The sequence below is a fragment of the Gallus gallus genome, chromosome 16, assembly GCF_016699485.2.
Source record: "Gallus gallus isolate bGalGal1 chromosome 16, bGalGal1.mat.broiler.GRCg7b, whole genome shotgun sequence".
Classification (NCBI taxonomy): Eukaryota; Metazoa; Chordata; class Aves; order Galliformes; family Phasianidae; genus Gallus; species Gallus gallus.
Window position 1 is genome coordinate 2,164,942 of NC_052547.1, and position 23,322 is coordinate 2,188,263.

The 23,322-nt window shown below is 52.8% G+C and overlaps 5 protein-coding genes and 1 non-coding gene across 69 annotated transcripts; 2 read left to right on the top strand and 4 right to left on the bottom strand.

Annotated features, from left to right (window-relative positions):
• The first annotated feature begins 395 nt into the window (after window positions 1–395).
• Window positions 396–3,985, top strand: TRIM10 (tripartite motif containing 10). Of its 4 annotated transcripts, XM_040648689.2 has the most exons (9): window positions 396–447; window positions 749–803; window positions 1,095–1,505; window positions 1,652–1,747; window positions 1,826–2,056; window positions 2,180–2,202; window positions 2,541–2,656; window positions 2,933–2,992; window positions 3,247–3,985. In XM_040648689.2, exons 3-9 carry the CDS (start codon window positions 1,137–1,139, stop codon window positions 3,759–3,761), a joined length of 1,410 nt encoding a protein of 469 aa, XP_040504623.1. In that variant the 5' UTR covers window positions 396–447; window positions 749–803; window positions 1,095–1,136; the 3' UTR covers window positions 3,762–3,985. The 4 variants fall into 4 exon arrangements, with proteins under 4 accessions (XP_040504623.1, XP_040504622.1, XP_003642286.3 ...); XM_040648688.2 differs by lacking the exon at window positions 749–803 and having other exon boundaries at window positions 396–590; XM_003642238.6 differs by lacking the exon at window positions 749–803.
• A 184-nt stretch (window positions 3,986–4,169) lies between these two features.
• On the bottom strand, window positions 4,170–4,251 carry TRNAL-AAG. Its single transcript has one exon. It is a non-coding gene; the product is annotated as a tRNA-Leu (tRNA).
• Window positions 4,252–5,282: 1,031 nt separating this feature from the next.
• BG1 (BG-like antigen 1) lies at window positions 5,283–10,451 on the bottom strand. Of its 51 annotated transcripts, none has more exons than XM_040648619.2 (20): window positions 9,872–10,451; window positions 9,177–9,518; window positions 8,656–8,663; window positions 8,327–8,344; window positions 7,939–8,071; window positions 7,688–7,828; window positions 7,557–7,577; window positions 7,432–7,452; window positions 7,301–7,321; window positions 7,177–7,197; window positions 7,058–7,081; window positions 6,934–6,954; window positions 6,803–6,823; window positions 6,679–6,699; window positions 6,560–6,583; window positions 6,436–6,456; window positions 6,306–6,326; window positions 6,181–6,201; window positions 5,912–6,061; window positions 5,283–5,795 (listed from the first exon to the last, which is right to left on the bottom strand). In XM_040648619.2, exons 1-20 carry the CDS (start codon window positions 9,969–9,971, stop codon window positions 5,704–5,706), a joined length of 1,242 nt encoding a protein of 413 aa, XP_040504553.1. In that variant the 5' UTR covers window positions 9,972–10,451; the 3' UTR covers window positions 5,283–5,703. The 51 variants fall into 51 exon arrangements, with proteins under 51 accessions (XP_040504553.1, XP_040504552.1, XP_040504557.1 ...); XM_040648618.2 differs by having other exon boundaries at window positions 8,327–8,347; XM_040648623.2 differs by having other exon boundaries at window positions 7,688–7,825; window positions 7,939–7,959; window positions 8,656–8,760.
• BLEC1 (C-type lectin-like receptor 1) lies at window positions 9,388–20,602 on the top strand. 10 transcript variants are annotated; one of them, XM_046901430.1, is made up of 7 exons: window positions 16,325–16,567; window positions 16,828–17,665; window positions 18,113–18,189; window positions 18,577–18,663; window positions 19,151–19,323; window positions 19,660–19,766; window positions 20,067–20,602. In XM_046901430.1, the coding sequence occupies exons 3-7, from the start codon at window positions 18,132–18,134 to the stop codon at window positions 20,206–20,208; spliced, it is 567 nt and encodes a 188-aa protein (XP_046757386.1). In that variant the 5' UTR covers window positions 16,325–16,567; window positions 16,828–17,665; window positions 18,113–18,131; the 3' UTR covers window positions 20,209–20,602. The 10 variants fall into 10 exon arrangements, with proteins under 10 accessions (XP_046757389.1, XP_046757386.1, NP_001384765.1 ...); NM_001397836.1 differs by having other exon boundaries at window positions 16,828–16,887; XM_046901431.1 differs by lacking the exon at window positions 19,151–19,323 and having other exon boundaries at window positions 16,828–18,030.
• BLEC2 (C-type lectin-like receptor 2) lies at window positions 13,096–16,347 on the bottom strand. Its single transcript, NM_001044682.2, has 6 exons — window positions 16,191–16,347; window positions 15,349–15,432; window positions 14,834–14,968; window positions 14,603–14,757; window positions 13,970–14,073; window positions 13,096–13,897 (listed from the first exon to the last, which is right to left on the bottom strand). The coding sequence occupies exons 1-6, from the start codon at window positions 16,261–16,263 to the stop codon at window positions 13,771–13,773; spliced, it is 678 nt and encodes a 225-aa protein (NP_001038147.2). The 5' UTR covers window positions 16,264–16,347; the 3' UTR covers window positions 13,096–13,770.
• Window positions 20,591–22,415, bottom strand: BLB1 (Major histocompatibility complex class II beta chain BLB1). 2 transcript variants are annotated; one of them, XM_015294994.4, is made up of 6 exons: window positions 22,305–22,415; window positions 21,828–22,097; window positions 21,460–21,741; window positions 21,267–21,377; window positions 21,151–21,174; window positions 20,737–21,045 (listed from the first exon to the last, which is right to left on the bottom strand). In XM_015294994.4, the coding sequence occupies exons 1-6, from the start codon at window positions 22,393–22,395 to the stop codon at window positions 21,032–21,034; spliced, it is 792 nt and encodes a 263-aa protein (XP_015150480.1). In that variant the 5' UTR covers window positions 22,396–22,415; the 3' UTR covers window positions 20,737–21,031. The 2 variants fall into 2 exon arrangements, with proteins under 2 accessions (NP_001038144.2, XP_015150480.1); NM_001044679.2 differs by lacking the exon at window positions 21,151–21,174 and having other exon boundaries at window positions 20,591–21,045; window positions 21,347–21,377; window positions 22,305–22,396.
• Between the last annotated feature and the right edge of the window lie 907 nt (window positions 22,416–23,322).

Consider the following 23,322-nt stretch of genomic DNA (forward strand, 5'->3'; position numbering starts at 1 on the left):
AACAGGGCGAATGGCACAAAGGTTGCATCACGCTGTGTGGTGGGTTTTGATGCAACTCAAAATTGCAACTAGGAGTTCCTGTGCTAAGTGCTAAGGAAAAATGAGATGAAAAATGAGATGAGAAGCCGCCCAGCTGTTTAATTAAAGCAGTTTGGTGACTGTCGTGCTATGGTGACTGAAGTAAGCAAGCACTGTGCTGCAAATGCCCCCATCTCTCCTGGAAGTCGAGGATATTTTCCCCTGTGGCCAATAATGACAGAGCATTTTAAGCCCAAATCTTTATCCAGCCAAATTCCACAATGGAGACACCGATCTGCAGGGAGATTCCAGACAGCACATTCTGTGTTTCCTTAAATAGGGCTGATATTTCCCTCTGTCCCACATGTGATCCATCTGAGCTCACACAGCCCTTAAAAATCTGCAAGGATCTTGTTCTGCTGCCTGGCGGTGAGTGTCTTTTTGGGGCTATTTGGCACCATTTTGGCAACGGGAGTTGGCAACGTCACCCTGAGTTCTTCCAGAGCTCTATGAAAAGCTTTAAAATTGGGTTTTTGCACTTTTTCCATGATCCACCTCTAGGGAGCAAGCTGGTATCGGGGGGGGGGTGTGCTTTCAGGGGGGTTTGGGTTCTGTTTTGGGGGATATTTGGCATATAAAGGTGGTTTTCACCTTTGGGATGGGCCTTGGAAAGGAGTGTTTTGTTGGCTGTCCCGTTGCCTTTCTTCCTACAAAGCCTTTCTTCCTACAGAGGCTGCACCAAGGTCTCTTTTAGCAGATCACAAAGAGAGGGCGCAAAGAATGAGGTTAGAATTCAAGTTTTTAGGGTTGAAATATGGGTAGGATGATTGAGTCCTTCTCCTTTGTCCGTACCAAGCCTGGAGATACCAATCTGAGATGTCAAACTGCACAATGGAGCCTTCAGTGGGATGAACTTCAGGCCAGATGCCCAAGAGAGGTGTTAAGTTTTGGTTAAAGCCCACATCAGTAGCAATAGAAAGAAATGGGTGATTCATCCCTTCCAAAACTCAACTTTTAGAAGAAATTAGGGAAGAAATCCCGCTTCCATGCTGAACCCTTCTGTATTTTCACCCCAGGGCAAAGAAGGAGGATCGCGAGAGATTGGAGACCACAGCACCATGGCCTCTGCTGCTTCCAGAGCAAAGGAAAAAGGAGAGGGGGGCTCCCACCACCCCATCCCAGAGCATCAGATGGGCAATGGATGCAGCAGCTCCGTGGGTCGTGGAGGTGGCACGTGGCAGGAGCGAGGACGGCTCGGAGATACCGAGGTCATCAGCCACCGAAACCATCTCAGGAAAGGGAATTTCCACACAAAACTCCATTTGGAGCACCTGGCAGAGAAGCTGAAGCTTTTGGGGCTGGATGGAGACAGAGGGGAAAAGGAGAAACTCTGCTCATGGCGCAAGAGGACATTCCCCTCCAATGGACCACGGGATGATGGAGGTCCCACTGGAGCCCCCATAAAGGAGTCAGTGCAGGAGGATGTGGTCAGCCCTGTGTTATTCCCTAAAGCCCTGTTTAATCCTTCATGTCCATGCTGAAAACTTCTTCTCTGCAAAGTCCAACACATTGCATCTCTTCTCTTCTTTCTCCCATCACAATATCCTCCCCAAACCCCTTTTTCTTCCTCCAGGAGCAGATTCACAGCGATCTGGAGAACCTCAAGAAACAAAAGGAGGAGCTCTTAGAACTCAAAAGGAGTGGGGAGAGGCGATGCCAAGACCTTCTGGTAAGAAGCTGTTGCCTTCAAGCTGGAAAAACAGAGGTCTTTTTGGGGTCCACGTTGTTGATTTTCCACAACCTACAGACACGGACGGAGGCTGAGAGGCAGAAAATTTTGTCAGAATTCCGTCAGCTCCGCCGTTTTCTGAAGGAGAAGGAGATGGTGCTCGTGGCACGGCTGGGGGAGCTGGACAGGGCTGTGCTGAGGAGGCAGGAGGAGGAGGAGGCCAAGGTGGAGGGGGACATTTCTCTCCTCGGCATCCTCATCTGTGAGATGGAGGAGAAACTCAAGCAACCCACACGTGGATTCCTACAGGTTGGATTCCTACGGGTTGGATTCCTATGGGTTGGATACTCCATTGGACCCTCTCCCTTCTTGTCCACCTTCTCCAAAGCTGGGGGAGATTGAACCATTTTTTCCTATCTCTTTCAATTCCAGGATGTCAGAAGCACGCTGAGCAGGTATGTGCTCCTTCAACCTCATTCAACGGGGTGGGAAGGGTTCCCCATCCCCACACCCACGGATTCTAGCACAGAAATGAGAAATGCATGTGATTGAGGCAAGGTTGGAAGTCCCATGGGGGTCAAAAAGTGCCTCAGTGTAGGAATGGCCCAAGAGAAAGACCTCGTGGCCATTGGGGCGACCCAAGGGACCGCATTCTGTACGGAGCTGGTTGGCATCCCCAAACCTGTGACAAAGGGACATTCTGGAGCCAACCACCTCAACCTCCATCCCCACATCACCAGAGATCCCCACACTCATCACCACCAGTCCCAGCACTGACGAGATTTGTGTCCAGGTGGGAGAGGGGCAGAACACGAAGAATGACGGAGAACTTTGCAGACGTGGAACGGAGGCTCTGTGTCATCTCCCAGCAACATAAAATCCTCAGGGAGACGTTGGGGAGATTCCAAGGTATCGTGGACCACAATATTCCTACCACATAGGATTTGCTTTGTACTGAAGGTTGGGGGGTTTTTTGGTCGTTTGAATAGGAGTTGTATACACTATTGGAAAACAATTTGCATTAACTCACACTATCAATCATTTTTAGGCCTAAGAGCATCTGTTTTTTAGGACCAAATCCCACACATTCCATATAAAATCCTGCACAGATATCCATGATAAACATGGTGGGAACTGAAGCAGGCAGATGTGGGACGTGACATCCAACCTTCTGTTCATCCCCAGATCTTTTTCTGTCTGAGCTGGAGAAGGAAGAGGGAGCATCTGTAGGAGAAGAGGGAAAAGGTGAGTCCTTAAAGCATTTTCCTTTTGCTCCATTGGTCATTTTTTTAGCCAAAATACTGGGTCAGAGCATCTGGAAAATGATGGTTTTGAGCTCATTTCTGGTTTCCTAAAGATGATATAAAGAAGCTTTCTTATATTTCAGCAAAGGTTTTCTTAGCTGGAAAATATGGAGACATCGCTGATCCCAAAGTAGATTTGGGGTGCTGTTCCAGCTTTAGGGTGATGCTCACCCATTTCTTCTCCATCCCCAACAGCGTTTGTCACCCTGGACCCCACCACTGCCACTGCAGGGCTCGTCCTGTCCCGGGACCGACGTGGGGTGAGATGGATGGATATGGGGCACAACGTGTCCCCTTGTCCCCAACGCTTCGATGTCTCCTGCTGTGTGCTGGGCTGTCGGGGCTTCACCTCAGGGCGGCACTTTTGGGATGTGGAGGTGATGGGTGGTGCCACGTGGGCACTCGGGGTGGCACGCAGCTCTGTGCCCAGGAAGGGTTGGCTCACTTTCCACCCCGATTATGGGATTTGGGCTATGGGATGCTGTAGAAACAGCTTCCGAGCTTTCACATCTCCCCCATCCACCCTCCCCATCAGTGGGGATCCCAACAGGATTCGAGTGGTGTTGGATTACGGAGGGGGACAGGTGGCTTTCTACGTCGCTTCCCAAAAAAATCCCATATTTGCTTTCCAAAATGCTTCTTTTTGTGGGGAGAGCATCTTCCCTTTCTTCTGGGTGGGCAGAGGCTCCCACCTTCGCCTCTGCCCCTGACAGAAGGAAAAGGGAGGCCTGAAACTTTGGGGTGAGCATCTCCATCAGCTCATCTGCAATGCAATGGGATCTTCCAGTCTTTGGGTTTTGTGCTCGTTGTGCCACTATTTTCATGGCATCCTAAGATGGTGCTGTATTATTTTTGTGACACTGTAAGAGACTGGAGCAGAAATTTTGTCACAAATTAACAACAACAAAAAAAAAAAAAAAAACAGCAAAACAAACCATGGAATTTTCTTGTGGTTAATGGGACCAGCAGCACTCCCAGAGTGTTCCCTGGGGGCTGGCAGGGCAGGATTACAGCTCGGAGCAGCTGGGAGAGGGGGGAGCTTGCAGACAGGTGCACCCCCCGATGAGTTCCCCTTTTCCAGCTGCGCTCCTCCCCGGGGAGCCCCAAAAGACTCCTTCTGGCAGCGGTGGGATTCGAACCCACGCCCCCGCAGGGACTGGAGCCTTAATCCAGCGCCTTAGACCGCTCGGCCACGCTACCCCGCTGGAAACCCCCACAATCTCGATGGAAAATGATGAGGAAGAAAAAGAAGTTTAAAAAAAAAAAGGGGGGGAATTCCACCAAATTCACACCGGGGCGGCTTTGGTGTTTTCTGCCCAAAGCGCTGCGCTCCGCTTCGCCCGCCCGGAGCGCATCAAAACCTTTCGGGGGCAGAAAGAAGCGTTTCTTCTGCGCTGCTTTTATTTGCTCCGCCCCAGCAAAGGGAATACACACCAACCAGACCCCCCCCCATTGGGGGGAGTGCATCCCAGCCCCGAGGGGAGGCGCGGAGGGGGCCGGGGGGCGAACCACGATGTGAGCCCCAACCCCTCCGCGCAGCGCTGCAGTGTAAATGCGGGTGTAGGTGCGGTGGGTGACGATACTAAAGGGTATTTCCCCACCCCCCCCCACCTCTCTTTGGCCTCGCCCCCGTGGGGGGCGGTGCGGTGGGCGGTGTAAGGAGGTGGAACCATTTTAGGCTCCAAGCTCGTTCAGCATCCCCAGTCTGAGCCGTATCCTGCGGGATGAGCTTTTGGGTTAATGGGGCGTAGTGAGGAACACGCGCGGCTGAAGCACCAGGAGGAACCTTTTGGGCTGTTGTTTCTTTGGGCATTCGATGTGAGCGATGGGGGTCGTTGTGGAGGAGAGTCCCCCCGCTGCGGGGTCGGCTCTGAAGTGCGGGGCTGTTCTCATAGCACCGCGATGGGACACGAAGGGCTGTCGCTGACGCCCCCGCATTGAGGAAGGTTGGTGTGGATTTTTGAAGTTATTATTATCATTACTCTTTTTAATTATAGATTTTTTTTAAGTATTCTTTTTTGAAATATTCTTGTTTTCGTGTATTTTTTTGTCTATGAGCTTGTTTTCTTTCTCCTTACCTCCCTGGAGGGAGCCTTCTTCCGCTTGGAAAGGCAGTGCCTGGTGAGAAGGATTGGCTTGTTATCAAACAGAGCCCACGTTGCTTTGCTCCCAGGATGAAGACTTACCCTGTTCCATGGACCCAAACCGCAGTAACTGATAACAGTCAATGATCGATTACCACCTGCAGGTATCCTTTATTATATTACAAAAGAGAATGGGGTTAATACCCAAAGCAGTTTTCTACCTCTGCTTCTGTGTGCATGCTTTTCCGAAAGCCTTACATATTCATTGGATTTCCATGAATCCTGATACGTGGTCACACTGTTTCCCAAAATGCCCATATCTTTTCCAGGATCTCTGTCTTCCACCCATTTTCTTCCTTCCTGTGGTTTCTTTCTTCCAATTGGATTTGAGTTGGAGGTCACACACCCTCAGTTCGGTGGTTTCTCAGGCAGCTTTGGCTCACAGAACTGCAGTGTTCTCACTCAATACAAACACTGTCTCCTCTTCTTCCAGTATGGATTTTTAACACCAGTGGTAACTGAGGTGCATTTAATATCTCAGTGTGATTCTTCAGATTGTTTTTCTGGGTCAGATTGGAGTCCCATGTGTGCCCACATGTGCAGGACCCACACCTCTTTGGTTTGGGTACTGAGGATAATCAGACTTTATATACCATCGCCCTGCAAAGAAAAAGCAGAAATGAATGATGAGGGGAACATCTCATCCCACATCTCCCGCAGGAAGACGTATCACACAGGAAGACCCCAACATGTTTAATTTGGGAGGAGAGACTCACTCTTTGCTTCGTGGTGTTTCTCTGGGTTAGAAAGAGGAGAGTAGTTCACGGCCTGGGGGGATTTTTCATAGCCTATGCAGTTATTTTGGATGGTGTCAGATTTGGTCAGTTTTAATGACTGCAGCTTACTCCACTGTGAATTCAATTTCTCTGGAGGAAAAAAAAAAAAAAAAAAAAAAACAAAGGAAAAGGAATGCATGATGAGGTGGGACAGCTTTGTCATCCCATGGGGAAGGCCAACTTCCTTTGGTTCAGGGAAGAAGACTCACCCACTGCTTTGGTTTGTTGCACTGGAAAAGCATGAAGAAAGCACCACATGATGAGAGGAACAGTTCATCCCACAGCTCACGCAGGAAGAACCCATTTTTAATTTAATTTGGGAGGGAGCACTCACCCAGGTCTGAAGCTAGTTTATCTGCAATGAAACAAATAAGAAATGCATGATGAGAAGGGTCAGAATATCATCCCATGGATGATCCCATGGGAAGACCCCGAATCTCTTTGGTTTGCAGAGGAGGACTCACCCAACTGTGCATTCCTTCTCTCTGCAAAGGGAAAGCAGAAACAGTGTGTGGTGAGAGGAGCAGCTCATCCCACACATCGCACAGGAAAACCCCCTTTTTTATTTAATTTGGAGGGAGGACTCACCCAGATCTGAAGCTAGTTTCTCTGCTAAAGAAACAGATAAGAAACGCATGATGAGAAGGATCAAATTATCATCCCATAGGAATACCCCAAATCTCTTTGGTTAGCAGAGGAAGACTCACCGAACTCTGCATTTCTTCTCTCTACAAAAGAAAGGCAGAAACAATGCATGAAGACAGGAGCATCTCGTCCCACAGCTCCCAAAGGAAAACCCCTTTTTTGTTTAATTTTAAAGGCAGCACTCACCCAGACTTTCAGCTAGTGTCTCTGCAAAAGAATCAAATAAGAAATGCGTGATGAGAAGGGTCAGAATATCATCCCATGGATGATCCCATGGGAAGACCTTGAATCTCTTTGGTTTGCAGAGGAGGACTCACCCAACTTTGCATCCCTTCTCTCTGCAAAGGAAAAGCAGAAACAGTGTGTGGTGAGAGGAGCAGCTCATCCCACACATCGCACAGGAAAACCCCCTTTTTTATTTAATTTGGAGGGAGGACTCACCCAGTTCTGAAGCTAGTTTCTCTGCTAAAGAAACAGATAAGAAACGCATGATGAGAAGGATCAAATTATCATCCCATAGGAATACCCCAAATCTCTTTGGTTAGCGGAGGAAGACTCACCGAACTCTGCATTTCTTCTCTCTACAAAAGAAAGGCAGAAACAATGCATGAAGACAGGAGCATCTCGTCCCACAGCTCCCAAAGGAAAACCCCTTTTTTGTTTAATTTTAAAGGCAGCACTCACCCAGATTTTCAACTAGTGTCTCTGCAAAAGAATCAAATAAGAAATGCGTGATGAGAAGGGTCAGAATATCATCCCATGGATGATCCCATGGGAAGACCTTGAATCTCTTTGGTTTGTGGAGGAGGACTCACCCAACTTTGCATCCCTTCTCTCTGCAAAGGAAAAGCAGAAGCAGTGCATGATGAACTGAACAGCTCATCCCACAGCTCACACAGGCATCCCCCATTTTGTATTTTGTTTGGGAGGGAGGACTTACCCAGTTCTGCAGCTAGTGTCCCTGATAAAGAATCAAATAAGAAACGCATGACGAGAAGGCTCAGGTTATCATCCCATGGCTGATCCCATGGGAAGTCCCCAAATCTCTTTGGTTTGAGGAGGGAGACTCACCCAACTTTGCATCCATTCTCTCTGCAAAGGAAAAGCAGAAACAATGCATTATGAGATGAATGACTAATTGCACAGCTCCCAAAACATTAAAAAAAAAAAATAGTGGGAAGGGAAACTCATCCACTATCGCAGGTAGTTCTGCTGGAAAAGAAAGAGCGGAGCAGTGCATGGTCAGAGAGGACAGCTGCTCATCCCACAGCTGATGCCATGGGGAGACCCTGAATTCCCTCACTTTGGGGAAGGAGACTTACCCAACTCTGCATCTTTTCCCTCTGCAAAATAGAAGCAAAGGAAATGCATGGTCAGAGGGAACACCTTCTCATCCCATGGTTGCTCCCATGCCAATACCCCCAAATCTTTGTTCTGGTAAGCGGCCAATGACCACTTTGGTCCCAAGAAGGAATTAAACCAAAAGGAAAGAACAGATTGGGCAAGAGTTTTTCACATGGATCAGTCAGGATCAACGCATCCCACGATCCCATTACATCCCACAACCCAAATTCATCCTGCAACACCAACTCATCCAAAGGCCTCAACACATCCCATGGCCTCAACCCATCACAAAAGCCCAGCACTCTGCAGTCTTCTATCAGTTCCAATAGAGGGATTTTGGTGGTAGAAGGGGCTGGAAGGACTCACTCTGCTTTGTGGTCTCAGCTGCTGGAAAACAAAGCAGAGAAATAGCTGGTCAGCAGGGCAGCTTGGTTTCTGGGGACGTCTCCAGAGGGTCTGGACCTTTCCACCTGCCCCACGGTCCACCCACATTCCTATCTTTCCGCCCACACCCCTTTTTCCCTTTCCTTCATTCCCAATCAAACGGCAAATGTTATTTAATGACCACTGTCAATCCCCAGAAAAATCTCCCTTCCTCCTGCATACCTCCACGGACCAGAGCTCAGCACCACCCCGACCATCCCTATCCCTGCTCAACACCTCCCTGTGCTCCATCCCCTCCATGCTCAACTCACCTTTCTTCCTATAGAGAAAAACAGTGATGACAAATGACCCAACCAGAATTGTGACGATCACAGCCAGAGCCACCTTCCAGGGATGGGTGATCTGGGAAAAGGGGTCTGGAAGAAACATCAGGACGAGGGTTCCTTTTCCATTCCCGTAAGTGGAAAAGCAAGACTCAGCCTTGGGACATCACAGAACCCAAAGGGGCAGCAACCAGGGAGCACTGATGCACAATGACGGCATCACCAGATTGGCACAGGTGGAGGAGCTGCTCAGCATCGTGTGCCCACTGCCACTGAGAAACCCATCCCAGAAATCCAACCCAACCACCTCATCCATGCAGACTTATCCACAAATTGCACTGTGCACCTGCTCCAACACCAGCATCTCATGGAACAATTTAGCCCCGACCTCTTCCAAAGGCTGCTGTCCTTCAGCTTTCCATCCATGGACGTGAGGATGAGGATGGACAGAGGTCGGGGTGGGACACACAAACCCAGCGACAACTGGAGGTGTCACCCCAACCACTGACCTGACACCTCCAGGTCCACCACAGCGTCTGCATAGCCATCACCATCCTGCACAGCACAGCTGTATGAGCCACTATCAGAGGTGCTCACAGCAGTGATGCGCAAATCCAGGTTTCCATCAGAGAGACCATCCCTGAGCAGTTCTGTTCTCCCTTTATATTCCTCCATCTGCTCCAGGTCCTCTCCATTTTGATAGTGGTGCACAAAACCAGAGGTCCGGTGCTGGATCCATCTGATGTCTGAGCTCCAAGCATCCTTGCAAGGGGACAACTGGCAGCGCAGCACAACATCCTGTCCCACGTTGGCAGTGACACGGAGGCTCGGTGCCACCACCCTGAGCTGGGCTGGGCAATGAGAAGGGCACAGAGAGATGGTGAGATGGTGGCTGTGTTAATGTGGGGGCATGGAGCGGCACAGGGTGAGTTGGTGTGTGCTCCATCCCATGTAAAAGCAGTGGGGAGGGATCAGGAGGGAGTGGGGAAGGATTTCTGCGGATGGGAGCCCACTCACACCGTGTGGTGGAGGTGAAGAAGAGACAGAAATTCTACCCAAAATGGTGTCTTTCATGGAATAACCAAAGTGAAAGTGAAACCCAAGCAGGGCTGGGTGCTGGGCTTGCGTCCTCCCCGCCCCATGGCTGCTCCCCCACCCCACAGCAACACCTGTGCCAGGCACAGCAGCCCCACAGGACCCCTACCTGATCCCGGCTGGAGGAGGTGCAGAGCCACGAGATAAGGCAGGAGGGTCCTCCAGGGAAGGGTGAAACTGGGGTGGTTGCAGCCCAATAGAAAGTGCATCTGTGCTAGAGAAGGGGGGGGGGGGGAGGAGGAGGATTTGGGGAAAGAAGAGAGAGGAAGAAGTCTGAGAAGGAGATGATGGGGGAGATGGGTAAAAAAAAATGGGTAAAAGATGAGAGACGAAGATAGGGGAAGGAAGTGGTGGAAGGAGATGGAGAAGGAGATGATGGAGAAGATGGGGGTGAATATTTGGAAAGAAGATGGGGAAAAGATCAGGGAAAATAGGAGGGAAGAAACTGTAGGAGAAGAGAGTGGCCCAGAGGGTTACAGCCACCAGGGGAGGAGGGGATGGGGTCACTCAAACGTGAGTTCCATGAGCACAGCCACCACCGCTTTGGGCAGTGCCAGTGCTCCTCACAGGCTGTGGGGCAAAGCAGGTGACCCCCCAAGGATTTCCCCTACAAAGAGCCCCACAGAGACAGAAATCCTTCACCTGAGCTGCAGCAAGCGCGCGGCTACACCCAGCATCAATCTTTGCCCAGCTTCAACCTTTGCCCAGCTTCTACCTTTGCCCGGCTCCAGGGTGCAATGCGAGCAACTTGGCATCAGACCAATACAGTCAAAGGTTGGAGAACATAAAACACATCCCATTGCAGCTTTGTGCACCACCCTGGGTCTCTGCTATCACCAGGAACATGGACACAGGAGAAGCTTTGCCATAGCACAGGAGAAAGCTGTGCGCTGCACTTCATGAGCATTTCTCTCAATTTCTCCTGTATCCCACAGGTTACAGGGACCAGTAATTCTGCCAGAGCTATTCCCAAGGGCACGTGGTGAAGGATTATGGCTTGGAGCAGTGGGGAGAGCCAAAAGCCCTTCCCACACTTGATGCACACCAAGGGTGTGATCCCAGCATGCAGCCTCTCATGTTGCAATGGTCAATTTTATCTTAAAATCCTCTTGCACTTGGAGCAATGTTATTTTCCCCATGTGCATTCACAGTGAGGTCCCCCTGAAGCCTACTCTTCTCCAGCCAATTTCTTATGATCACAAAGGGGATGATATGATGGTGACATGGGGGATTTCCACGTGGATGCTGCAGGGCAGATGGGGAAGGGGTGAGGGGAGATGCCCACCAGCAGAGTTCCCATGCAGGACACAGCAGTTTTGCTGCCAGCACCAGGAAGCAGCTTCCCCTCCTTTCCCTGCTGGGAAATCACTCCTTTGGAATGTTTTTTTTTTTCTGCTGCTCACCCACATTTTGCACAGGGCTGATCTTCCAGGTCAGCCCAAACTCTGCATCCCCGCACAGATAACCTCTCCCTCCCTAAGAATCAGTGCATCCTGCCTGCCTGCAAAGCAGCTGCTGAGATGTCTTTTGCAGCCCTTATTCCCGCAGACCCCATGCAGAACCACACACATCTCCATCCTCTCCTCCGTTGGCAAGGAATGGGTTTGCAAAGGGATGGGCACAACCAGCAATATGCAAAGGAAGAGGTGTCGAAAGTCTGGGGAGCAATGAATCTGTCCCCCGGAAGATGTTTCCATGGGGCAGTTAAGGAGGGGAATTGGAAATGAAGCAGATGATGCAGCAATGAAACTATCCCAGAAAAGGGGGAAAAAGCAATTCTGGTAATGAAGATACATAAAGGAGAAGGGCTTCTCGCTGTCTGGACGCAGTTCTGTTGGTTAACGTCTTTTCTCTTTGTGCTCTTTGCACTTTTTTCTTTGCCTGCTCTGGTCAGGATGAGGCAGAGCCCTCACGGGGCCCTTTCACACCTTTTTTTAGCACACAGAAGCGCAGCGGCCGTCTCAGCACCCAGCATGGAAGAGAAGGGACTGCAAATAAATTAAATGCGTTACTGAATAGACAGCCGTAATTAAAAGTCAAACCCATCCCCTCCCAGTATTCCAGCTGCCGAGGCATCGGTTGGCACAGAATCACCAAATATTGCCTTTCTTCCCCCATCCCCGCTTATCAGCCAATGCTCTCTGACCCCTAAAAGGTCTCGATTTGGGGTCTTTTTGTTGTTGTTGTTGTTGTTCTGGGTATTTTTAGGCTTTTATTATCAGCGATTTTTCAGCTTCTCACTGCTTACCCCCCAGCTCAGCACCGCGTCGCTCACTGCCATCGCTGAACCCAGCGGCGTTTCCATCCCTCAGAGAGCAGCAAAATGAGACATCGGCCGTCGTGCACGGAAGGGAAAGGCTGTAGGGTACATCTACCCTTATTTCTTGGGTTTGTGTTTTGTTTTGTTGTTATTTAAAAGCAAAACCAAGACAACAAAGCCCAGCCAATGCCATTTCCTGGCAGTGGACGCAGGCGCAGGCGGGTTGGTCACAAAGCAAGAAGTTGCTGCGGGACTTTGTCGTTTTGGGGCCGTTCTCGTGAACTTCTGAGCCATGGATGAGGAAATTACTTATGCTGATTTAAGGCATCCTACGGGCAGTTTGCCTCCTGCTAAGCGGCAGCGCGGTAAGGGATGCTCTGTGTGGTGGGTGCTCACCGCAGGCTTGGTTTGGGGGCTTGCTGTTCTCTGAGAAACACCAGCAATGCTGGTTGGGTTCTGGGTCCACCCTGGCTTGTATGGGGGAGTAAAGGAAGGGGTGGGGGAGAAGGAAGCCTGGGAATGGCCAGAGGTGTGGTGGTTTTGAGCAAAAATCAGCCCAGATCGGGAAGCCCAATGTGAGAGAATGGAATGAAATGGTGGCAAACGCACCCTGCATCCACGTGGCATGAGGGCTGCAGACATCCCCGCCCTCCCAGCCACCGGCTGCCCCACACTGGGCTCGGCTCACAAAGCCTGGGGGCTGCTCAGCTTCCACCCCATGCTCTATGGAGCCTGCAGGGCCTCCACCACCTCCAGAACCACGCGTGGAGGTGATGTCCCTGTGTCCATCTGACCTCCAGCGGGAGCCCATCCCATGCTCCCTGCTGCTGTCACCCCTCTGTGCCACCTCCTTCCCAGCTGGGAACCACTGGGAGCCACTGGGAAGGGTCCAGGGGACCCCGGAACTGGAGGAAAACAAACAGGCATCAACTTCTGCTCATACACAGCATGGGAACCAATGGGAAGGGTCCGGGGACCCCAAATTCTCAAGGAACCAAAGCAGCCATCAACTATCAGATTTGTTGTTCAGCAGAATGCGTCTGTATGCCCCATCCCCACTCCACTTCATTTCCTTTCTTTTCCTGCAATAGGAACTCCATCTTGGAGGGGACGGGGACGCAGGCAAGCTCACAGAGGGGACCCCGGGGGAGCAGTGCCAGATTTGGGCTGAGGCCCATAGCAGTGACCACAGAATCGGTCATTTGTCCGTTCATGGTGAAGATGGGAGGGGGTTCAGCAGAAGCACTCCCTGGGACTCCCAGAGGCATGTCTCAGAACCGCTGCTTTCCTTGCACAGAAGATGAACCATTTTTGTAGGGGGAGGGTCCAGGATGTGGTTGCAGTGTGAACAAAGCCTGTGTGCTTTTATAATTCTCTTCCTGCCTGCTGCTTTCATTTCTGAGGGCTGAATGGGCAGCACGGGCAGACAGCAGCGTGGCTCCGACACGTCTATGTCTGCAGTGCCCATTGCAGGAAGAGAAAAGAAATGGAGTGGGGATGGAGCAAACAGATGCATTCTGCTGAACAACAAATCCGGTATTTTTTTATTGAGAGAAATAACACAGGATTGTGAGCTGATTGCATGAGCGCATGCAGCGATGTCCCCCCGTGTGCCCGGGCAGTGCTGCGGTCTGCACGGCCCAAACTCCTCACAGAGCCGTATTGCAGAGCTTCACCCCAACGCCTGGGGCTTTTGGGGTGGGCACACATCAGAGGGAGGGGCTGCGTTGCCCTCCATCTCCTGCACATTATGGATAGAGACGTAAAGGTTCTTTCTGGCAGACCCACTTGTGTTCACCACTACAGACGTCGCCCTCCACTTTTGTGTTCTTGAAGGTCCCGCAGCCATTCTCCATCACGGGAAGGTTATCAAACCTGCAAAATAAAGCTGTTTGCACCCAAACACCCGACTTGAAGGAGGCGGGCAATGGTTGCAGAAATACTCACTCTGTGCTGTTGTAGGAGGAGTTGTCCACCCATTTCAATTGATTTGTGGACACTTCTAATCCAATCCACACCGGCTCCGCACCTGCCATCTTCTGGAGGTGATCCTGGGAAATGGCACCAAAATCCTTCTGCAAGGGGCTGGAGGGGTGCAGAGCCACCAAGTCTGCCTTGTTGGACCCCCAGCTGATGGGACTCAGACAGCAGCCATGCCTGGAATGCTGCCTGGCTCTGCAGGTGGCTCAATGGGTGGGAATGGCTTCAATCCTGAGATGGAGGCACCGGTGTGACCAGCTGAGCTCTGCTTCCATCCTTCAGCCTGTTTGAAGGGTGGGAGGGGACACAACCCCCATGTCCCACCCCTAGCCTGAACCTTGATGCCCTTAACTCAAACCATAATGTGCGCAACCCCAGCGTGCCTGACCCCAACCCGTGTGCCTACTGCCATGTGTTGACCCCTAACCCTAAAGGGCATAATCCAGACCCCAATCTCTCCAGTGATGCTTTAGCCCCATTTGGGTTTGGAACCACTGACCCTCCTGCTGCCGCCCAGTCACTCCAGAGCAGTTTTCTCCCACAGAATCCACCAAACCCACACATTTTCAGGTCCCGTCCAGCTCCCTGCTCTATGCTTACCTTTTCTGCCTTCTTCCGGAGCACAGCCAGCTGAGACTGCAGATTTTCACACTTCATTTTTGCTTGTGTCCAGTTCTCCTTTTCTGTGGAAAGCCCATAGCATCGGTCCCCTAAAAGCCTCCAGAACTGGGGACAGAGCAGGCAGGCAGCAGGGGCTGGAGAGAAAGAGCCGTGAGCATCTTCAGGTGGGAGAAATCCCACCCAGGAGGATTTCCTTGAGAAGGGCATTACCTGCAGAGCTGCTCAATTTGGATTGGCAGAAGTACTGCTCAATGGAGGTATTCTTGCAGAGCTCTGTCCCATTCCTCCCGTTGGTCTCAGGGCAGTGCCGGGCAGCGCTTGGAGGTGGTGTTGTTTTCTGAAAGACTTTTGGGCACAACCTGGGGTGAGACGCGGCCCTATGGGGCCAACCCCGTGGAAACCACGCAGGGTTGGGGTTGGATCCTTGAGCTCTTTTGCAAAGCCTTTCTGGCTATGGTTGCACTCAGTTAATTAAACTGTCTAAAACCATATTTTGTATATAATTAGACATGATGTTTACTGCTTCTGTCCCCCCCTTGGTTTAAGAGCAGAGAGGCTCTTGCAGAAGGGAATTCCTCTCACTGAGTGCCACTTTGGAATTGTTGTGTGATCACCCAAACTCCAGTGCAAAGCCCCAGCCCCACTTTGGGCAGAATGAATGTGTTTTCTGCTCAGAAGAGCTTCGATTTCCTGTGCAGCAATGTGGTTGGGATCTGATCACTCACCGCACATGCTGAGCCCTGTCACCAGCAGCAGCAGCAGCAGCAGCAGCACCCCCAGCATGCAGGCTTTCTGGAAGTCCCACGGAACTGGAAGAGCCCACACTTACATAAAACAGACATTTTGAAAAAACTTTTCCTTTTACAGAAATGATCTCCCTGTGAAAGAGCCCCTCCACCAACCTGCTACGTTAGAGCAGAAGTTGATGGCTGCTTTGGTTCCTTGAGAATTTGGGGTCCCCGGACCCTTCCCATTGGTTCCCATGCTGTGTATGAGCAGAAGTTGATGCCTGTTTGTTTTCCTCCAGTTCCGGGGTCCCCTGGACCCTTCCCAGTGGCTCCCAGTGGTTCCCAGCTGGGAAGGAGGTGGCACAGAGGGGTGACAGCAGCAGGGAGCATGGGATGGGCTCCCGCTGGAGGTCAGATGGACACAGGGACATCACCTCCACGCGTGGTTCTGGAGGTGGTGGAGGCCCTGCAGGCTCCATAGAGCATGGGGTGGAAGCTGAGCAGCCCCCAGGCTTTGTGAGCCGAGCCCAGTGTGGGGCAGCCGGTGGCTGGGAGGGCGGGGATGTCTGCAGCCCTCATGCCACGTGGATGCAGGGTGCGTTTGCCACCATTTCATTCCATTCTCTCACATTGGGCTTCCCGATCTGGGCTGATTTTTGCTCAAAACCACCACACCTCTGGCCATTCCCAGGCTTCCTTCTCCCCCACCCCTTCCTTTACTCCCCCATACAAGCCAGGGTGGACCCAGAACCCAACCAGCATTGCTGGTGTTTCTCAGAGAACAGCAAGCCCCCAAACCAAGCCTGCGGTGAGCACCCACCACACAGAGCATCCCTTACCGCGCTGCCGCTTAGCAGGAGGCAAACTGCCCGTAGGATGCCTTAAATCAGCATAAGTAATTTCCTCATCCATGGCTCAGAAGTTCACGAGAACGGCCCCAAAACGACAAAGTCCCGCAGCAACTTCTTGCTTTGTGACCAACCCGCCTGCGCCTGCGTCCACTGCCAGGAAATGGCATTGGCTGGGCTTTGTTGTCTTGGTTTTGCTTTTAAATAACAACAAAACAAAACACAAACCCAAGAAATAAGGGTAGATGTACCCTACAGCCTTTCCCTTCCGTGCACGACGGCCGATGTCTCATTTTGCTGCTCTCTGAGGGATGGAAACGCCGCTGGGTTCAGCGATGGCAGTGAGCGACGCGGTGCTGAGCTGGGGGGTAAGCAGTGAGAAGCTGAAAAATCGCTGATAATAAAAGCCTAAAAATACCCAGAACAACAACAACAACAACAAAAAGACCCCAAATCGAGACCTTTTAGGGGTCAGAGAGCATTGGCTGATAAGCGGGGATGGGGGAAGAAAGGCAATATTTGGTGATTCTGTGCCAACCGATGCCTCGGCAGCTGGAATACTGGGAGGGGATGGGTTTGACTTTTAATTACGGCTGTCTATTCAGTAACGCATTTAATTTATTTGCAGTCCCTTCTCTTCCATGCTGGGTGCTGAGACGGCCGCTGCGCTTCTGTGTGCTAAAAAAAGGTGTGAAAGGGCCCCGTGAGGGCTCTGCCTCATCCTGACCAGAGCAGGCAAAGAAAAAAGTGCAAAGAGCACAAAGAGAAAAGACGTTAACCAACAGAACTGCGTCCAGACAGCGAGAAGCCCTTCTCCTTTATGTATCTTCATTACCAGAATTGCTTTTTCCCCCTTTTCTGGGATAGTTTCATTGCTGCATCATCTGCTTCATTTCCAATTCTCCTCCTTAACTGCCCCATGGAAACATCTTCCGGGGGACAGATTCATTGCTCCCCAGACTTTCGACACCTCTTCCTTTGCATATTGCTGGTTGTGCCCATCCCTTTGCAAACCCATTCCTTGCCAACGGAGGAGAGGATGGAGATGTGTGTGGTTCTGCATGGGGTCTGCGGGAATAAGGGCTGCAAAAGACATCTCAGCAGCTGCTTTGCAGGCAGGCAGGATGCACTGATTCTTAGGGAGGGAGAGGTTATCCGTGCGGGGATGCAGAGTTTGGGCTGACCTGGAAGATCAGCCCTGTGCAAAATGTGGGTGAGCAGCAGAAAAAAAAAAAAACATTCCAAAGGAGTGATTTCCCAGCAGGGAAAGGAGGGGAAGCTGCTTCCTGGTGCTGGCAGCAAAACTGCTGTGTCCTGCATGGGAACTCTGCTGGTGGGCATCTCCCCTCACCCCTTCCCCATCTGCCCTGCAGCATCCACGTGGAAATCCCCCCTGAAAAAGCCCATTTTGTGACCATGCATCACATTTATTTTCGCATTCAGCATCAGACGGACACAGGCAATGGGTTGGGGTGGGGGTCTGGGGGTATATCTTTTTGCTGAGCCAGGCTTTGAGTCATGGGGGATAATTTCATTCCAAGGGGAGGGGGGCATTTAACTGCAGGTGGTAACAATGAAAGGCAGTGGCAGTTGTTCTGATTGCATGGGGGAAAGCACTGGTTTTTTCCATAAATTGGGACTGATGTGGCTGTTGTTGCTTATTTTTATGGGGGAGGGTTGTGGGGTTTTTTTTTCCGCTATATTACATTGCATTTAATTTCAGTCCTCTCTCATTGTCTATCCCTGGCAATGCTAGGACTTCTCCTTGCTGTTTTCTGTTGGGCGATCATTGCCACAGAGGGAGGAATTGCTTTTCATTTGGGTCACTGCAGTGAGTTTTAGCACCCAGAAATATATCCTTATGGGTCTCTGCTTTTGGGGCACTGCTGATGGGTGGAAGTTTTGGTTTGCAGGTGAAGTGGAAGCCCCAAAATGGAGGAAGTGAGGGAATATCCCCATGTTTTGGGCACAGAATGGAGCAGGAGGGAAGGTAACAGCCGAGCCATGCCCTTAACACATCTGTTTATTGTTATTATTATTGTTATTATTTTATTGATTACTTCTTTAACTTGAGAACAAAGGGGAGGGATGTGGGTGGGAAGAAAATGAGTCTCATTTCTTTTAGCACTTCCCTCAAGGGGAAAATTTGTGTTGGTTGTTGAGCAGCAGGTGGACTTTTTGCTGTGAGCAGCCACATTTTGGAAGAGTTCTGTTGTTATTAGCATTATTTATGCGATTCTGTGATGTTTTTGTTATAATTAATTGTAATGAATCCTCCCTGAGGCACTGGTTGGGGGAAAAAAAAAAACAACATTTTGGGGTCTACTGCTCACACCTGGGGTGCACTGTTGCCCATTGGAGGTCCCTTCTTCCATAGGTCCCAGCCGTGGGGCGTGCGTTACCTTCCAGCTCACGATGGCAGCAGTGTTCACAGTGCTGCTCATCACTGCTGTTGCCTTTGCAGGTGAGTGCTGAGGGTTCCAAAGAGCAGAGAAAACCCTTTGGGTCATTGTGTGCGTCCCACACTGGGATCTGTGCCCCCAGAATACACAGCCATAGGGCTGTGCCTTAGGAGTGTAGGATGATCTGTGCCCCTACAACCATGGCTGATGGGCTGTGTCCTATGAGCGTAACACACCACAATGGGCAGAAAAACCTTCCTCCAGAGGACCAACCCCATCTCTATGGCTTCTTTGCACCTGGCCTTGCCCAAAATTGGGTTATTTTTGAGAAAAAATGGGCCATTTCTTTGCTGGTTGTCCAAGCAGCAAGAGATGCTGGCATGAGTCTCACCAAGCCAAGAGGTCTGTGGGACCAAGAGAACTCTTTTCTCTCCCATTAATGATGAGTAACTCCACCTTTGGGCACTCTTAGGGTAAAAATCCTCAAAACCTGCAATTTTGAAGGTGCAGCTCCCACATTTCTCATCCTCTTTATTCTGTCCATGGCAGTGCAGGCATTCCAGCCCCATCCCCAGCCCTGTGCTCAGTGTCCCTTCGACTGGATTGGATTCAGAGGAAAATGCTACTACTTTTCAGAGGATGAGAGCAATTGGACGAGCAGCCAGAACAACTGCTCTGCACTTGGTGCTTCCTTGGCTGTGTTTGACAGCGCTGAGGACTTGGTGAGGGGGACACAAAAGAGCCACCAATGTATTTTGTCCGCTTGAGGGCCCCTTGGCTGCTCTTTCAGTGTTTCCTTTCTGATTTTGGGGTGAGGAGGTGGATAATGGTTGTCCTGAGGGTAGGTTGGGTCTACTCCTCAAAATTCTTCAAGGGATTTAAGGGAAAAAAAAGATGTTTTTTCTATGAAGTAACCACGCTGGCTTAGAGACTGTGAGCTTTGGTGATGGATTGGGCAGTTTCAAGCACTGAGATTATTGGTTGAAAGGGTTCTGCAGGCAGTGGCATGCAGGAAGTGTCCCAGAGCCCCATGATCTGTTCCCTCTCCTCTTTTCCAGAGCTTCACAATGAGACACAAAGGCAGCTCCCCCCACTGGGTTGGCCTCTCCCGGGAAGGCAAAGAGCATCCATGGGAATGGGTGAACCGCTCTCCTTTGTCTCACCTGTGAGTTCCCATCCTTGTCTTGGAGGCTGCAGCTTCTCCAGCCCCAAAATGTGGATTTCTGGGCCTCGGGAGCATTTCTGGAGGTGGTTTATGGGGTGAGGAGATGTGGGGAAGGCGCTTCGCACCGCTTTGGGTCATAGAAGTTCATTGAGCGGCAGAAGTGGCGCAGGAAAAAGAGATTCCTATTTAATTAATTATTTTGTCTGTTTGATTTCACCACTGTGATTTCCTCTTCCCCCCCCCCCCCCCCCCCCCCCCCCACAACCTGGGGTCTGCCTGTCCGTCTGTCTGTCCATCCAGGTTCCAGGTGCAAGGTGATGGTCTCTGTGCATACCTGGGGGATGCCGGGCTCAGCTCCTCCCACTGCAGCGCGCGGAGGAATTGGGTTTGCACCAAACCCGCGTTGCAAAAACCGAGGAAGAACTTCTGCATCAGCACCTGAGCGGCTCCCGGACCCGAACACGCGATGCAAAAGGAGGAACCCAGAGCAAAAGAGCGCTCAGTAGCAACAGGAGGGCGGTGCGCTTCTCCAGCCCAGGTCCGACAGTGCCGCCTATGGGGCTGCGCGGACCGAAGCAAATCCCAGGCGGAGCTTCGGCTCCAAATTACATTTTTTTGCACCGTCTGACTCCTAATGACCGCTAAAATCCCAATTTTGGGGGCTATCCGTGCGCTGCTTGCAACGACCTTCACCCCTGCGCGATGCAGCAGCAGGTTTGGGGGGCGGACGGTGGGAAAATATCCGTTTTTCACCGGTTTTTCTCCAAAGGGAAATACTGGGAGAGCAGTCAGCCCAAAGGACCCTGAAATCGATGAATAAATCGGCAAATTATTTATGTTTCGTGTTTTCCCTTCTGTGTCACTGCAGTGCGTTCTCCATGAATTCACTTTTAACGGTGTTTTGTCACAGGAAACACTTCTTCGACTCTCTCCACCACTCCTATATATTCAACAGACCAATTCCTTCTGGTGATTTTATGCAAAAACAAAAGAGTATATTTGGTTAAAGAACCCAAACCACCTTCTTGTACTGAAGGGAATAGAAGAGCACAGACCGCCCGCTCCCCTCCCCTGCTGCCGCACAACAGACGGTCCCCGAGGATATGCAGACAACGCGACGCCGTCTGAGCGACTTCTTGGGGAGGGTACAGAGCGGGCGATGCGGCAGCAAAGGGGCGGCACGGGGGGGGTGGAGCCCGAGGGAGAGCCGAGGCGACGGCCGGGAGAGCGGGGGGTGCGGGTGCAGCGGCTCGGCGGGGCAGCAGCTAATTCAGCATCCCTGCGGGGAGACGGGCAGAGCTGAGCCCCGCGCCGGGATCGGGGCCGCTCCGCGCAGCGCGGAACGGGAATGCGAACGGGAACGGGAATGGGAACGGGACGTTACCTGGAGCGGCGGCGACGGGGCGCCCTGAAACACAGCGAGACGAGGTCAGCGCGGACGCTGCCCCCCACCCCCCGCTCCCGACCCCCCCCGGCGCAGCCCCCCTCCCCAGCGCTCACCTTTCTGACCGCGCAGGAACACGAAGAGCCCCAGCGCCAGGAAGACGAGCCCCAGCACGAAGCCCCCCACGCCCGTCAGCAGCTTGCTCCTGCCCGCGTCCGCCGGCGGCTCTGCGGGGACGAAGGCGGCGGCTCAGCGCCGGGGGCCGCGCTCCCGCTCCCCCCGCGGCGGGGCAGGGCCCGGGGGCCTTACCCCACGCCTGGCTGATGGGCTGCCGCAGGCTGGCGTGCTCCACCCGGCACACGTAGCTGTCCCCGCGCCGCGGGACGGTCTCCAGCACCACCAGCACCTGGTACGTCCAGTCCCCGTTCTGCATCACGTCCGTGGACACCACGCGCTCCGTCTCCTCCCGCCCGTTCAGGAACCACTTCACCTCGATCTCCGGCGGGTAGAAGCCCGTCACGTAGCACGCCAGACGGTCGGTTTCGGGCAGGGAGCCCGACTGCAGCGCCGAGACCCTCACCTTGGGCTCCACTGCGGGGCACGGGGGGAGCGCTGCGGACCGACCGCCAGAGCGCGGCGCCTGCCCGTCCGTCCGCGCTGCGCCCCGCGGCACTCACCGCTCCTCTGCACCGTGAAGGACTCCACAACCCCGTAGTTGTGCCGGCAGTACGTGTCCACTTCATTCATTCGGTTCTCCAGAATCTCGGCGTTGCTGTTCCAGTATTCAGCTTGCGGCTCACCCAGCGGTGTATCGGCCACGTGTTTCCCCACGTCGCTGTCGAAGTGCGCGTACTCCTGCCGGTTGTAGACATACCTGACCAGATACCTCACCCGCTCGGTGCCGTTCAGGTAGTGGCACTCTGCTTTAAAAGTCCACTGGAAGAACGCTGCGGGCAGAGGGCACGGTCAGGGCACACAGCCGCCCCCCGCCACACCCCCCGACCCCTCCCCGGCCCCCCTGCCCCCCACGGCTCCGCCACCCCCCCCGCCCTCCGTCCCCCCGCAGCCCCGAGCGCTGCGCACGGCCAGAAGGGCTCCGGGGGTTTCTCCGGGGGGGACGCAGCGCCGTCCCCGCGCCGCGGCTCCGAGCTCACCCGAGGGCCGCGTGCCGGCGGCCGGCCGGGCTCCCAGCGCCAGCAGTGCCACCAGCACGGCCCCCGCCGCCGGGACGCGCCCGCTCCCCATGGCTGCTGCCGCCGGACGATGGGGGACCCGGCACCCCGCGCCAGCCGCGAGCCCGGGGCCGGGCGGGGAGGGCCAATGAGCGGCGGCGGCGCCGGGCGGCGTCACCCGTCTCCAGGCAGAGTTCGGCGCCGAGGGGCTTCCTCTGACACTCTGCCCCCGTCCCACCGCCCCACGGGTGTCCCCACGGCCCTCGTCCCACCCGATGGTCCTCCAATGACCTCCATGGTCATCCAGTGCTCATCCCGCGGTATGGCCATGGTAACCCCATGTTCACCCTGTGGTCTCACACCAATGATGCCGTGGTTACCTTTTCGTTACCCTATTCTCATCCCATATCCCCCCTTTCTGTCCCTCTGCCCCTTCATGATCCCCTCATGGTTAACAGACGTTTCCCTCTGCGATCAGGTCATGTTCAGCACAAATTCCTCCAGGGTTCCCTTTATAGTGACCTCACCATTACCCAATCATGTCCCCGGTGTCCCTGAAGGGGCCCAGATTTCCTCAGTGGGACCCAGATGTCTTCAGTGGGGCGGGACCTGGCCATTCCCAATGTCATCCAGGTGTCCATATGGCATGGGACACAGATGTGCACATTGGATGGGACCCAGGTGTCCCCACTGTCATCCAGATGCCTCCATGGGTTGGGAAATGACCATCCCCGATGTCACCCAGATGCCCACATGTGATGGGACGTGGCCATCCTTCATGGCATCCCGATGTCCAGCTTGGGATGGGATCCCAATGTCACCCAATGCAATCGCAGTGTCACCCAGATGTCCACAAGGGATGGCACCCAGATGTCCCCAGGTGTCACTCAGCTGCCTCACCAACCCAGGACTTCCTCCCACTGCTCCCACTGCTCCCAGTTTGCCCCCAGTTCTCCCCCCTCTGCACCCAGACCTGTGGGGACACCACCACACAGAGAGA